At 40.5% G+C, this 14512-nt stretch overlaps 1 protein-coding gene across 1 annotated transcript in view; it reads right to left on the bottom strand.

The window, feature by feature from the left end:
* sema5a (sema domain, seven thrombospondin repeats (type 1 and type 1-like), transmembrane domain (TM) and short cytoplasmic domain, (semaphorin) 5A) overlaps positions 1 to 14512 on the bottom strand; it is a 535180-nt gene that overhangs the window by 191801 nt on the left and 328867 nt on the right. The window contains exons 10-12 of the mRNA XM_060899996.1: positions 5785 to 5989; positions 656 to 743; positions 430 to 549 (exon numbers count right to left, since the gene is read on the bottom strand). Of these exons, the coding sequence (XP_060755979.1) occupies positions 430 to 549; positions 656 to 743; positions 5785 to 5989 (413 nt within the window). The remainder of the gene's footprint in view (positions 1 to 429; positions 550 to 655; positions 744 to 5784; positions 5990 to 14512) is intronic.

Here is a 14512-nt window from a genome sequence, read left to right as displayed (position 1 = left end):
GAGAAGGATGCAGAAGACTGGGAGCAATGGAGATGAAAGAGCCGCTGTGGCGACCCCTAATCGGGAGCAGCCAAAAGAAGAAGAAGTATGAAAAAAATAAGGGTGCCTAAGACGTTTGCACAGTACTGTATGTTATTACTACCTACAATGTTACACAAGCTCCCAAACAAAACCATGTTAAGGCAAATCTGTAACAGGGCTTGAATTTCTTGAATGTGAATGGGCTTGAATGCAAATGAACGAATGGATATGAATATTATTAATAAAACATTACTACCATATTTATATCAATATTCCATCAACAGCAGTTTAATAGGTATTGCATTCCATTTGACTGTGTTACTTGTTGCAGCCCAGTTGCTCAATTATTAACACTGCAAAAATATATTCACACACAGTTTTGTGAGAATAGTGCATGTCTAGACTTACTCTCTGGATCTGTGGAAATTGCAGCGCATGAGCGGGATTTTGATAACCTGATCTCTGACCCCCACAAAAAGCTCGCTGCGGCTCTGCAGGATGAGTAGGCTCAGGATCGGCTCTCTCCTCCTGTAGTGGAAATGTTATATTTATTCAAAATCACAGCCAAGACTTCATGCTACAAAATTAATTGAATCAAATGCACTACCAATTACTGAGGCTTTTCCTTCTGTACCTGGAGGGAAAAAGCTCAATCTCATCCAGCAAACAGCTGCCTGTGGTTCGGTTAAGTGGAGAGAGAACCTTCTTAATGGTGCCATAATCTATGACAGACAGACAGACAGACAGACAGACAGAGAAAGACATGAAGTGACATAAAAATATCACACAATTGAATTCTTTGGCTACACCGATACTGCCTATTCCAGTAAACATAATTTGACTGGAATTGAATAGAACTGAGCTGAATTAAACTAATTAGAGAAATGAAGTATGCAGTAATGAGCAATAAAACTTTAACACAATCTTTAAACCATCATGATGTGACCATGAAGAGGATTTCTAAAGACTCGTGAAAAGGAAGAGGAACTCTAATGAACAGGAACAGTATCTCTAATGACGACTAAATAGTAAGGGCGACATGAATATTTCCAGGCAACAAGAGCATCTGTAGTGTCTCGAGTTAAAAGGAAAAGCAGTTTTGTTCTCTCAAGAAGAACATCTTTAATGTGAGCAGGGAAAAACAACTTCAGACACTTGTGAACAACTCAAATGATGTGAACAGGAAAACTCTAAAGACTCAAGTGAACGTGAATTATCTCTGATGTGCAGAAAGAACCATTATTTTCTCCAAAGGAAAATCAGCTCTAAAGTTTCTAGAGAACAATAATAACAGCATCATTAATGCAACTAATAAGCAGGAAAATGATCTCAATGACTACAATGACCAGGAATAGTGAATATTTAATGCAACTCTAATGACCTGGATAACCAACAAGAGCAGAGCAACTCCAATAGCTCTGATAAACAGTGCAACTCAAATGAAAAGGACGAACATCTCTGACATCTCTTGTGAGCAGTTAAAACATCTCTAATATCTCCAGTAAACAGGAAGAGCAAAAAGAAGATTACTGATTATTCTCAGGAAAAGCAGCTCTGATAAATAGTTTATGACTGTGGTGAACAGAAAGAACTCTAATGACTAGTGAAAAGGAAAAGCATCGTTGATGTTCCAAAGAAATAGAAAGAACATCTTTAACATTTCTAGTGAACAGGAAGAATATCTGTAATGACACTAGTGAACAGGAAGTGCATCTTTAATGAATCTATTAAACAGGAAGGACATCTTTAATGATTCTAGGAAACAGGAAGGACATATTTAATGACTCTAGTGAACAGGAAGTACATATATCATGACTTGTAAACAGGAAGGACAACCTTTAATGATTCTAGTGAACAGAAAGGACGTCTTTAATGATTCTCGTGAGCAGGAAGGGTATTTGTAATGACTCATGAACAGGAAAGACATCTTTAATGATTCTAGTGAACAGGAAGGACATATGTAATGAGTGTATTGAATATAAAAGACATCTTTAATGATTCTAGTGAGCAGGAAGGGTATCTGTCATGACTCGTGATCAGAAAGGACATCTTTAATGATTCTAGTGAATAGAAAGGACATCTTTAATGATTCTAGTGAGCAGGAAGGACATCTGTAATGGCTAGTGAACAGGAAGAACACCTTTAATAATTCCAGTGAACACAAAGGAAATGTTTAATGATTCTAGTGAACAGAAAGGGAATATTTAATTATTTTAATGAACAGAAAGGACATCTTTAATGATTCCAGTGAACAGGAAGAACATGTTAAATGATTCTAGTGTGAACAGAAAGGACATCTGTAATGACTAATGAACAGTAACACCATCTCTTAAGTCTCTAGTGAATAGGAAGAGTGTCTCTAATGACTTTGATAAAAAAAAGTATCCATGTCTAATGGTGCTTTGAAAAAGCTATGACTCATGAAATAAGGATAAAGAAAACAAATTTTCCTTCACACCATGGCAGATACTGTCAAAATTGAGTTAAAATGTGCATGATGTTCAGTGGGGAAGTATTATCCACAAAACAGTCATTAACAGGCTTCTGCAAATGGCCTTTTGTGAAATCTAAGAAAGTCAGAATTAGCACCAGAATCACCTTTCACACAACGAATCATCTTTTTTCTTTTTTTTTTCTTTTTTTTTTTTTACCTTTTTGTATGAGTGGAAGTACTGTACTTCAAGCTTATTCAGTGGTCAATGGCCTCACATTATTATGAAGAATGGATGGATTATTGAGTTCAACACCTCAGATATTATCCAAGGGAGTATTTAGTCTTGATCTTATTTTCAGCTTCATAGAGCTTTAAAGGTATTTTTATGGAACATATACCGTAAGTGTAGAGACCATTGATTTTTAGACCCTGTGAGAAGCATCGATTTGGTTGATGACCCTGTCGAACACAGTTTTAGCATGATGTGGTACAGAAATCTGTCCACAATATTACCCAGCCTCAGTGCCAATTGAAGGTGAGATTTACTTGACGCTATTTCTTCCTTACAAATATTATCTGTAATTAGCTACAGGTCAGTGTTTGGGACAAACATTCTATGTACTAGACACCTGGTTATTGATCTAATCTCCAGAAAATAATTTTATATATATTATATAATTGTGGGCGGCACGGTGGTGTAGTGGTTAGCGCTGTCGCCTCACAGCAAGAAGGTCCGGGTTCGAGCCCGTGGCTGGAGAGGGCCTTTCTGTGCGGAGTTTGCATGTTCTCCCCGTGTCCGTGTGGGTTTCCTCCGGGTGCTCCGGTTTCCCCCACAGTCCAAAGACATGCAGGTTAGGTTAACTGGTGACTCTAAATTGACCGTAGGTGTGAATGTGAATGGTTGTCTGTGTCTATGTGTCAGCCCTGTGATGACCTGGCGACTTGTCCAGGGTGTACCCCGCCTTTCGCCCGTAGTCAGCTGGGATAGGCTCCAGCTTGCCTGCGACTCTGTAGAACAGGATAAAGCGGCTAGAGATAATGAGATGATGAGATATTATATAATTTCTCAGCCTCATGGGTTAGAAAAAACATGTTTGGAAAACATTAACTGAATGAGCCACGCTATTAATGCAATTAGCAAATAGTAGTTATTAAACCCTTATATCACTATTTGACAGGAAGGCAATTCGTCTTTAGCTGTTTGTACATGTTCCAAATACTAATGTATTACATGCATTTAGCTGTTGCATGCACATTAATGTGTTTACAGTAGATTCACTGATGCATGCACAAGAGCAATAATGCAGCTCAGCTTTACAGTTATTTAGCCTTGTGGTCAAAATCCATTAACAAATTTGTTAACTATTGCAGTTACTGTTTCTCTGTAAAGAATTATCTACATCTGAATACACCCCACAGACTTGGAACACGAAAAAAGTGTATGTATTTGCTTTGGTTCTGAATACATTAATATTAATCACAGAGTTACTTTAAATAGCAGAAAATCTGGTAATGCACACACATTACAAGATCCACCTTAAAAAAAAGAAAGGAAAAAAAAGCTTGTCTAAAATTCAAATTGACAAGAGATGACCTAAACGAGTGAACAAAAAAGAACTCAAAAGTGCATATTTCCAATACACAGGAAATGCACCTGTGACATATCTAGTGAACAGGATGTGCATCTGAAAACTCTAGTAAACCAGAAGCACACCTCTAAGAACTTTCAGGAGCAAGAAGAGCATCTCAATAGTCTGTAGTGAACTGGGAAAGCACCTATAATGTTTTTAGTGAACCAGAAGAGCGCCAGAGCATCAGGAACAAGAGCAAAGGTTAAGTGAACTGGTAGCGAGTCTCTATTGACATGCAGGAACTGGCAGAGCAACTCAAAAGTCAAATAAAAAGGTAGAGTGTCTCTAATGACTTGAGAGAACAGGAAGGATACGGTATCTCAAAAGTCTCTGGTGAACTGTAAATTCACGTATCATCTTTCTAGTTAACCAGAGAAGCATCTCTAATATATCTAGTGAACTCAAAGATTATCTCAGAAGGCTCTAGTGAACTGGAAGGAGCACCTATCATGTTTTTAGTGAACCAGATGAGTGCCTCCAATGTATGTAGTGAACAGGAAGACCATCTCTTTGTCAGAAACAAAGAGCATCTAGCGAACAGAAAGGCATCTCAAATGTTGCTAGTGCTAGTCGCTAACAGGAAGAGCATCACTAATATCTCTAGTGAAGATAAATAGCATTATATGCCATCATTAGGCAGCACGGTAGTGTAGTGGTTAGCGCTGTCACCTCACAGCAAGAAGGTTCTGGGTTTGAACCTTTCTGTGTGGAGTTTGCATGTTCTCCCCGTGTCTGTGTGGGTTTCCTCCGGGTGCTCCAGTTTCCCCCACAGTTCAAAGACATGCGGTTAGGTTAACATGGGGTGGCCTTGAGCAAGGCACCTAACCCCCAACTGCTCCCCGGGTGCTGTAGCATAGCTGCCCACTGCTGTGGATATGTGTGTGTGCTCATTGCTCACTTGTGTGTGTGCATGTGTGTGTTCACTGCTTCAGATGGGTTAAACGCAGAGGACGAATTTCACTGTGATTGAGTGTGTATGTGACAAATAAAGGGTTCTTCTAATCTATGGATCCAATGAAATTGAAGAGCATCTCTAATGTTTCTAGTGAACAGGAAGAACATGACTTATAGTATATCTTGTAAACAGGAAGATCACCTCTAATGTTTCCAGTCAATGGGAAAAGCATCATCTGTTAATCTAATAAACTGGAAGAGCAGCTCTATTGTCTCCAAGTGAACAGGAAAAGCACCTCCTAAATCTCGAAAGAACAGGAAGCACATCTCTAACATATTATCTCTTGTAAACAAGTAAATAATCTTGAATGCCTCTAGTGAACAGGAAGAACATCACTAATGTCTCTAATGAATGAAAAGAGCATCTCGAACATCTTTTGCGAGCAGGAAGAGGATCTTTAATGTCATCACTGAACAGGAAGAGCATCCCTAATGATTAGTGAACAGAAAGAGCATCTTTAATGAACAAGATCATCTCTCACATCTCTAATGAACAGGAGAGCATTTCTAATGACTTTAATTAACATGTGCATGCCGATTTAAAGAGGGATAGGACCATGGTGAAATAAGTCATTAGTGAGCTTAGTACTCTTTCCAACTTCGACTAAATCAACTATGTGCACTTGTTTATTAGTATCCAGACTAATTACAAACAAAACGGCATTTAATGTACAACTACAGAGGTACAGCATGAAACTTAGGTTACAACTCAGATTTGTGACTCGGTGTAATTTAGGATTATACCTGTGGCCAAATAGATGATGTGGTAGAGTGCATCTTTTCCCTGCACGACATCCACAGCAACATGAGAGAAGCGGACATTATCCTCCATGAAGTAGGGCACAGGGACGATGGGCTGAACTACTTCGTGCATCAGGATGAACTTCTGAGCATCCTGCAGGTTCCTCTCGGTTAGGTTCACGTAGGAGCCATAATCTATTGTCCCACACTGGGGAGAGAGAGAGAGATCACAAAATATGACATACATCATCATATATTCACACCTTAACAAGTAGAGAACATTTCAAATAACAGAGACAACAGAAGAGCAATATACTGTACAATGCAAGATCAGACACTAAACACATATTTATACACCTCAGACTTTAATGCTGACTCATCAGCCTACAATATAAAGATAAAGATTGGTTTGAAAGTGCCTTAGTCAGCTTTACTGAATGTCAGTGCAATATTTCAGCCTGTAGCACTACAGTAACAGCACATGCTTTGGCATCGGTTAACATTGATATTTAGTGAACGTTCTGGCAGCCACAGAGTCCAGGACTGAAAATCTCATTGGATTGATGGAAAAAAAAGTGTCAGTGCATGTTTATAATAGCATGATGATTAGCAGTGGTGAACTGTTACTATTGGAGCTGGGACTTCAGCTCAGTCAAAACTTAGACACACACACACAAAAAGCAACAGGGCAAAGGATTTTGCAAGGGATTAGTGGCAGGCTGCTGTGTGTAGCTGTTGATTTTAAAAGTAACTAAGTAAATTACATAGGGAAATTAATACTTAAGTCTGAATGAAAAATATTGTGGTGAGCGTGCGTGGAAGAAGAGTCTGGAAACAGAAATTTTAGTTTCTCAGTCATTAGCCTGTGCTACTTGCTCTCGATGGCACTGGCTTGACTGCTTTATTAGCATTCGCCAACATTACTGATGAACGATACACTGGCTGGAAGGTGATTGCACTGCTGTGCTGACGGTGCCGACTCACGGTTAAGGTCACGTTGGCCTTTGAGAAGGCCGAGAGTGATAAATTTTTGGTCTCTCCCATTATAAATCAAAATCTGATTGGTTAATTGATCTGTCACTTCCTACATAAACATACACTGCCATGACCTTCTGTTCTAGCAATGAAGTCCTAACCAATGAGTGAGCCAGCTCTAAACTCTTCTCAGCCTAGAGACAGCAAACAAAAAAAAATCTCATTGGATAACTCGATTTTAATGTTTTCAGGACAGTAACCCTTTCATTTCTGAAGCAAATTTGATAGAAAATGAGGTCAAATTAGAAGATAATAATTATAATGAAAGAATGAAAGCAATTAAATAATGAAAGAAATTAAATATAACATTTGAAATGCTGATATGTTTGGGCCTTCTCTGAAGGCCTAGAAGATCCTGACAGTTCCCATCTGATGATTAGTAGTGTTGTAGTCAAGCCCACCTAAACCAAAACCAGGTCATGACCAAGACCAAAGTGTATCGAGACTGAGACAAGACCAAGACTTTGAGGGGTTGAGGTCAAGTCAAGACCAAGACCAGGGTCAAGACCAGGACCAGACCAGTGGGTGTTGGGGGAAGGGTGACAACCTTTAACGTTAATGAAAATTTCGACTTCGCAGTGGGTCACGTTATTGGTTGCATTTGAAGCAGGACATTTTACATCCTATCACAGTAATGATGTGAACAAATAAATCAGACAATACACAGGTAATTTACTGAAATCCCCACAGTTGCGGTTTTGACCGGTCTTGAAATAAAATCCTGAGTCTCTATGTTCAAGACTGAGACAAGGCCGAGTAAAAATGCGGTCGATTCCGAGACGAGACGGAGACCCTCAAAAAGTGGTCTTGAGACTGGTCTCAATTACTACAACACTAATGATTAGCTAATCATGTAGTGGCAGTGCAATATATAAAAATGATGCAGCCCAAGACTTTCAGTTAATGTTCACACGAAGTACCAGAATGGCGAAAATATGATATCAGTGACATGTTTGTTGATGTCAGATGGGCTGGTATGGGCATTTCATAAACTGCTGATCTCCTGGGAGTTTTGTGCATAACGTCTCTAGAATTTACAGAAAATTATAGGAAAACAAAACAGTTAGCAGCTACTGCAGGTGGAAAGCCATGTTGATGAGAGAGGTAAGAAGAGAATAGACAGACTGGACTGAGCTGAGAGGAAAGAAACAGAAAAAGAAACTCAAATAACTATTGATCACAACCATTGTGGACAGAAAAGCATCTCAGAACACACAATCTTGAGACACCTTGAGGCAGACGGGCAGCAGAAGACAACATCGATTCCTACTTTTGTCACCAAAGAAAGGGGTACTAATCCATGGTACCTTAGTGTCGGCTGTAGTTTAAGATTTTTAATGTGCTTGATATGATATATGATAAGATATATATCATATATCTGCTCCTTCAACCATTAGTCCCAAGGCGTACCTAAAGTATAACTTGACACACCATGACAGTGCTGCTTTCTGCATTAAACTACTTGCCAGTCATGACTTTTCATATTCCCTCATTAACTTCATGTGAACCTAGGGCATAACAAACAAACACCCAAATAATGATATCAGTACCGGAATACTGGCACCTCAATCAGTGAACCAGATAATCCAATAAACATACACATTCCTAGCTGATAGTGGAAGCAGACCTGATGGATAAGGTCAAACTATTCCACAGCCTGAGGCTGATAATGAAGAATGTGCAATTACTCTTGAACTTTAACCAGGACCACGGAACAGACATGAGTAATTGGTTAGAGGATGGAAGAGACCTTACAAATAAATCAATCAGGAGAAACTGAATTATCTTTGGAGTGGGGCAATAGACGTGGCTGCAGTGTGTCACAGATTTTAGAGTGAATTAGTTCGATGTCATTCTCAAAATAGTTTATCAGAGGGAAGCCCTTAGGTCTTTCCAGGCCTTCACAAAAGACCTGCTGAATTTCTGTCCATAATTTTAGTTCATTTTAATATTTTAGAATCAGCATGCTGATTTACTTTAATTCTTGCAGCTTAGTCATAGTCTTATACAGCATATTCAAGTTAAATTTTGGTTGGAAATAAAAGGGATATAATCTTCAAAAGGAAAACAAGTAATTGTTTTCTTTTTACTATCTGAGAAGCTACAGACAAAAGCTCACCCAATGATTAGAACAGAAAGTCATAACCTAATGATTAACCGCTGACTTAATTAAGAATTTACAATGGAGACCATCAGTCATACTTTTGATTTCCAGTGGGTGAGATTGTTTCATGAGAAAGAAACATCCATCATTCCAGGCTTCTAGAAAGCCAACATTTCTCAATGACTCACAATAAAATGGCCTTGATTTATCCAATCACGCATTTTACACTTTACAGCTTTAACAGCCAATTGCCACGTCTGTGCTAAGAGCATAAGTCTTGGGGTCAATGAACTAGCTAGTCATGTGTCCATTAGAACAGACATTAAATAGTCTTCTTTATTTATATTTTCTATTCTCATTCTCTCATAATGTTCCATGATTCAATTTATCACAGTACTATAATGGCAGAGGGAAGACAGGCGTTTGTGGAGTTGCTGCCAGTGAAGCTAAAATTAAGATAATTAGTAATATCCTGTCAGCGCCAATGTTATTTAACCAATTAACCAAATGCCTAGAGCCAGGACAGTTTATCCAGTTGTAGACACAGAGCTGTCATTTATACACAGAAATACTGTTTACTTTCCCATATTCCCTTTCATTTCAACATTGCTGTTAAAAGCAGAACAATTTCCACACTTGAATGACGGCAGGCTTCAGTCATCTTGCCTATATGTGTACCTCAGTCATAGTGTATCAACAAGCACAGACACAAACAGCAATAGTCGGCTCTACGTAACTGTTTCACATCACTTACAGTTTGAGCAATCATGAGTGTATATTTCTTCACTTTAGTCAATGGTAAGAAATTCTTCAGGATTGAAATCTCCACGGTCACATCAGCATTTAGAGACAAAATGGGTGACAGATTGAAGGAAAAAAAAAGCAGCATTCAAAAAAGCGCCTTAGCAAGGTGTTGGACCATCACAAGTCACCAAAATGGCTTAATTGCTTGTCATAGATTTGACAAGTCTCTGGAACTGTACTAGTTGGAACAACACCATTCTCCCAATAGATATTTCCATAATTGGTGTTTTGATGATGGTGGTAGATAACACTGTCTAACATGCTCATCAAATATTTCTTATAGGTGTTCAGATGGGTTGAGATCTGGCACCTGTGTAGGCCATAGCATATGATTTATATCATTTTCATCCTTATCAGACCACTCAGTGAGCCCTCATGCTCTGTGATTGGGGGTGGGGTCATCCTAGAAGAGACCACTCCCACTAAGACAGAAATTTTTCATCACAGATTTGATTTTCAGTGATACATTTGGAGCCAAATCAAGCCAGAAAAATGCCAAAATGCATAACATTGCCACCAGGTTTTACTTTAATTTGCCAACAATCAATTCTCTAGGTTAAATGGCGTAACAATGCCAGAAAAAGATTTTAGGACAATGCTGTAAGTAGATGATGATATATCAGCTCCTCCCTTTTCTGTTCAGGGACAGTATGTTCCACTTTGAACTGTCCACAATGTGGAGCATTCTTATCCTTATGAGAGCCTTTTTTTTTTTAAATCCATTAATCATATGACAAATGACAATATAGCGCCTCACCTGCACATTATAAAAAGGAATAAAGGAATCAAAGCAGAAAGAACAGTCAGGTAATGTGGATTGAAAACTTATACTGCCTGTCACTAAGAATCCAAAGCAACTTTTGTGCACTATTCAGATCTTTCAAAGTACAAATCAATCTCCAGATTGCCAGATGCTCAGCTAAGCCATGGACTGACTCTATGGGAGCCTATTTGTGAGTGTCTGATGTCACAGTGTTAAGGCAAATAGGTGAGGAGAGTATTACTGAGTGCCACAGGAGCCTCCATCACCTTGATTTAGAGGGCTGGGAATGCAAAGTTTGCGGGAGCTATTTTAATTTTCATGTAGGAAGGAGCACACGGTCAGATGAAGTTTATATGATGGAAAAAAGGCCATGTTGTTTCACATGGGAGCGTATTGGACTTGGCATGGTGCTTATGTGCCACTGTGTGATGCATTTACTGCATTTATTCATTTATCTTCAGTATCTTCAGATGTGGGGAGCAAAAATGTAGATGAATGAACTTTCAGGGTCACTGTGGATTAAGTCTATACACATTTTTAATATTTTGGAAAATAGAACTGACTATGTTCATGAGAAAATATTGCAGGTGGGTAAATGGGGGGGGGGCACTGTGGGAGCAGGCAGAATTGATCAAACTTTCTGCAAGAAAATATGGGATTGGTCAGAATTCCTCTGGGTGCAGGCAAAAGTCAGAACACGCTTCTACCCTGATTTATTCTTCACTCTCTCTGGCTGAACAGCCTCAGGTCATGAAGGTGACAACCAGAAGGATTAAAGAGCTGAAAGGTGGGTCTCCCAAGTGGCACAACAGAAAAGCATTCACCCTGTCATTTGGAGATTGCTAGTTCCAATCCTGATGATGCCACAGCCATCTGTGGTTAGGAGAAGAGAACAAAATTGGCCCAAAAATGACCTGACATGCCCCCATTTGAGGAGCCATATATTGGCTTCATCACAGCTAAGCAAAGGGAAAACACAATCAGAAGGGGATCTAATTGAGAGAGAAAGAGTTAGCGAGAACTGGAGGTGTTAATCGAGTGATGTCATGACAGTTTAAAAATGTAAACAGAATGTTTTGATTTGGTTCAGTTTCATATACATTTTCTTACATGGGTTAAATGGATTTGCCTCAGTTTTAAATAATGTATTTACAAACTTCTGAAAAAAAAAGCAAGCTGATTTATAAACAGGGTGTACAAAAGATTTCATCTTTCACGTAAGCAAAATAGCATGTTTCCTAATTTTGTACAACTCCAGTTTTAAAAAAGTTGGGACGTTGTGTAAAGGGAAAATAAACAGAGAATGTGATGATTTGCAAATCATGGAAACTCTATATTTCATTAAAAATAGTACAAAGACAACATATCAAATGTTGAAACTGAATTTTTTTTTTAAATATATGCTCATTTTGAGGCGGCATGGTGGTGTAGTGGTTAGCATTGTTGCCTCACAGCAAGAAGGTCCTGGGTTTGAGACCAGTGGCCAGCGAGGGCCTTTCTCTGTGGAGTTTGCATGTTCTACCCGTGTCTGCGTGGTTTCCTCAGGGTGCTCTGGTTTCCCCCACAGTCCAAAGACATGCAGGTTAGGTTAGGTTAATTGGTGGCTCTAAATTGACCGTAGATGTGAATGTGAGTGTGAATGGTTGTTTATCTATGTGTCAGCCCCGCAATGACCTGGCTACTTGTCCAGGGTGTACCCCGCCTCTCGCCCATAGTCAGCTGGGATAGGCTCCAGCTTGCCTGTGACCCTGAATTTGAACAGGATAAGCGGCTGCAGATAATGGATGGATGCTCATTTTGAATTTCATGTCAGCAACATGTTTTAAAAAGGTTGGGCCAAGGGCATATTTACCACTGTGTTATATCACCGCTATTTTTAACAACACTCTGTAAATGTTTGGGAACTGAGGAGACCAATTGCTGTAGTTTTGGAAGTGCAATGTTGTCCCATTCTTGCCTGATATACAATTTCAGTTGCTCAACAGTTTGGGGTCTCCTTTGTCATATTTTGTACTTCATCATGTGCCAAATGTTATCAATGGGAGACCGGTCTGGACTGCAGGGAGGCCAGTTTAGCACCTGGACTCTCTTCCTACGGAGCCATGCAGGTGTAATATGTGCAGAATGTGGTTTGGCAATTTCTTGCTGAAATAAGCAAGGCCTTCCCTGAAAATGATGTCATCCATGTTGCTCCAAAACCTGTATATGCCATTCATCATTAATTTTGTCTTCCCAGATGTGCCAGCTACGCATGCAATGTGCATTAATGCATCCTCTTACCATCACAGATGCTGGCTTTTGAACGGTGCACTAATAACAAGCCGGATGGTCCCTCTCCTCTTTAGCCTGGAGGACATGGCGTCCATGATTTACAAAAAGAATTTAAAATTTAGATTTGTCAGACCACAGGACAATTTTCCACTTCACCTCAGTCCTTTGTAAAAGAGCTCAGGCCCAGAGAAGGTTTCCAGTGTTTCTGGATATTGTTTATATCTGGTTTTAACTTGCATTTGTGGATGCATTGATAAACTATCTTCATGGACAATGGTTTTAATGCAGTGTTGCCTGAGGGCCCGAAGACCACAGGCATCCAATATTGGTTTTCAGCCTTGTCTTCTACATACAGAGAGTTGTCCAGATTCTCTGAATCTTTTAATGATATTATGTACCATAGATGATGTGACCCGCAAATTCTTTGCAATTTTACACTGAGAAACGTTAATCTTAAATTGTTGCACTGTTTGCCCATGCAGTCTTTGAACCCCTCCCCATGTTTACTTCTGAGAGACTCCGCCTGTCTGGGATGCTCTTTTTATACCCAATCAGGTTACTGACCTGTTGCCAATTACCCTAAATTTTTATTTATTTATTAACATGGGTGGCATGGTGGTATAGTGGTTAGCGCTGTCGCCTCACAGCAAGAAGGTCCGGGTTCGAGCCCCATGGCCGCCGAGGGCCTTTCTGTGCGGAGTTTGCATGTTCTCCCCGTGTCTGCGTGGGTTTCCTCCGGGTGCTCCGGTTTCCCCCACAGTCCAAAGACATGCAGGTTAGGCTAACTGGTGACTCTAAATTGACCGCAGGTGTGAATGGTTGTCTGTGCCAGCCCTGTGATGACCTGGCGACTTGTCCAGGGTGTATCCCACCTTTCGCCTGTAGTCAGCTGGGATAGGCTCCAGCTTGCCTGTGCCCCTGTAGAACAGGATTGTCAGGAGAAACAGACGAGGACCCAAGAGCGCAAGTTAAATGTTGAGTTTTATTGATAACAGGGGAAAGAGAGTTGGGAGGATGTGCATGTGTGAAGCTCAGTGGTAGGAGAACTGAGAGGCAGGGATGGCTGGTGGGAGCATGGTGGTGATGTCTGCAGTCTCCCATCCAAGCACTGACCAGGCTCAACCCTGCTTAGCTTCAGAGATCAGATGGGATCAGGTGTTGTCAGAGTAGGGAGGCTATAAACTGATGGCACTAGGTGTTCAGGCAGTCTCCCAGCGAACAGTCCCTCAGCAGACAGACAGGACAACACAACAGGCAGGAGTGGGGAACAGGCTGGAACACAGAGTCACAGATCAGGTAGCAAGATAAGGGACAGAAATGCAGGGTCAGGTTACCAGGACTGAAGAGTTGACGGAGTCAACGCCTAGAAGACGATCTGACACTGAAGCTTGGGAGGACAGCAGCTTAAATACACACAGAGGAGGAGCAGGCGATAGGCAACAGCCAATGACAGCCACTGAGAGCTAATAAGAGGAAGTGTATGCGGTTGTGGCCGGTAATGCTGAGTGGAAAGGAGTGGAGATGTTACCTGAAGAGAGGAAACCCACAGGTAGGACCATGACAGAACCCCCCCTCAAGGGACGGCTCCAGAAGTCCCTAGCCACAGAGCCACCAAGACGGGCGGGAGGAGGGGGAATCCCGGTGGAGGGTCAGAATTCCTCTGACCGGTCAGTGTCCATAGCCTCCGCACCATTTTCACTGTCGGAAGACTCGTCATCCAAGGGCCCCCGCCCAGGATTCGGTTCAGTGTCAGG

The sequence above is a fragment of the Neoarius graeffei genome, chromosome 19, assembly GCF_027579695.1.
Source record: "Neoarius graeffei isolate fNeoGra1 chromosome 19, fNeoGra1.pri, whole genome shotgun sequence".
Lineage (NCBI taxonomy): Eukaryota > Metazoa > Chordata > Actinopteri > Siluriformes > Ariidae > Neoarius > Neoarius graeffei.
Note: the sequence above shows the minus strand (reverse complement) of the source record. Positions and strands in the feature narration are given on the sequence as shown.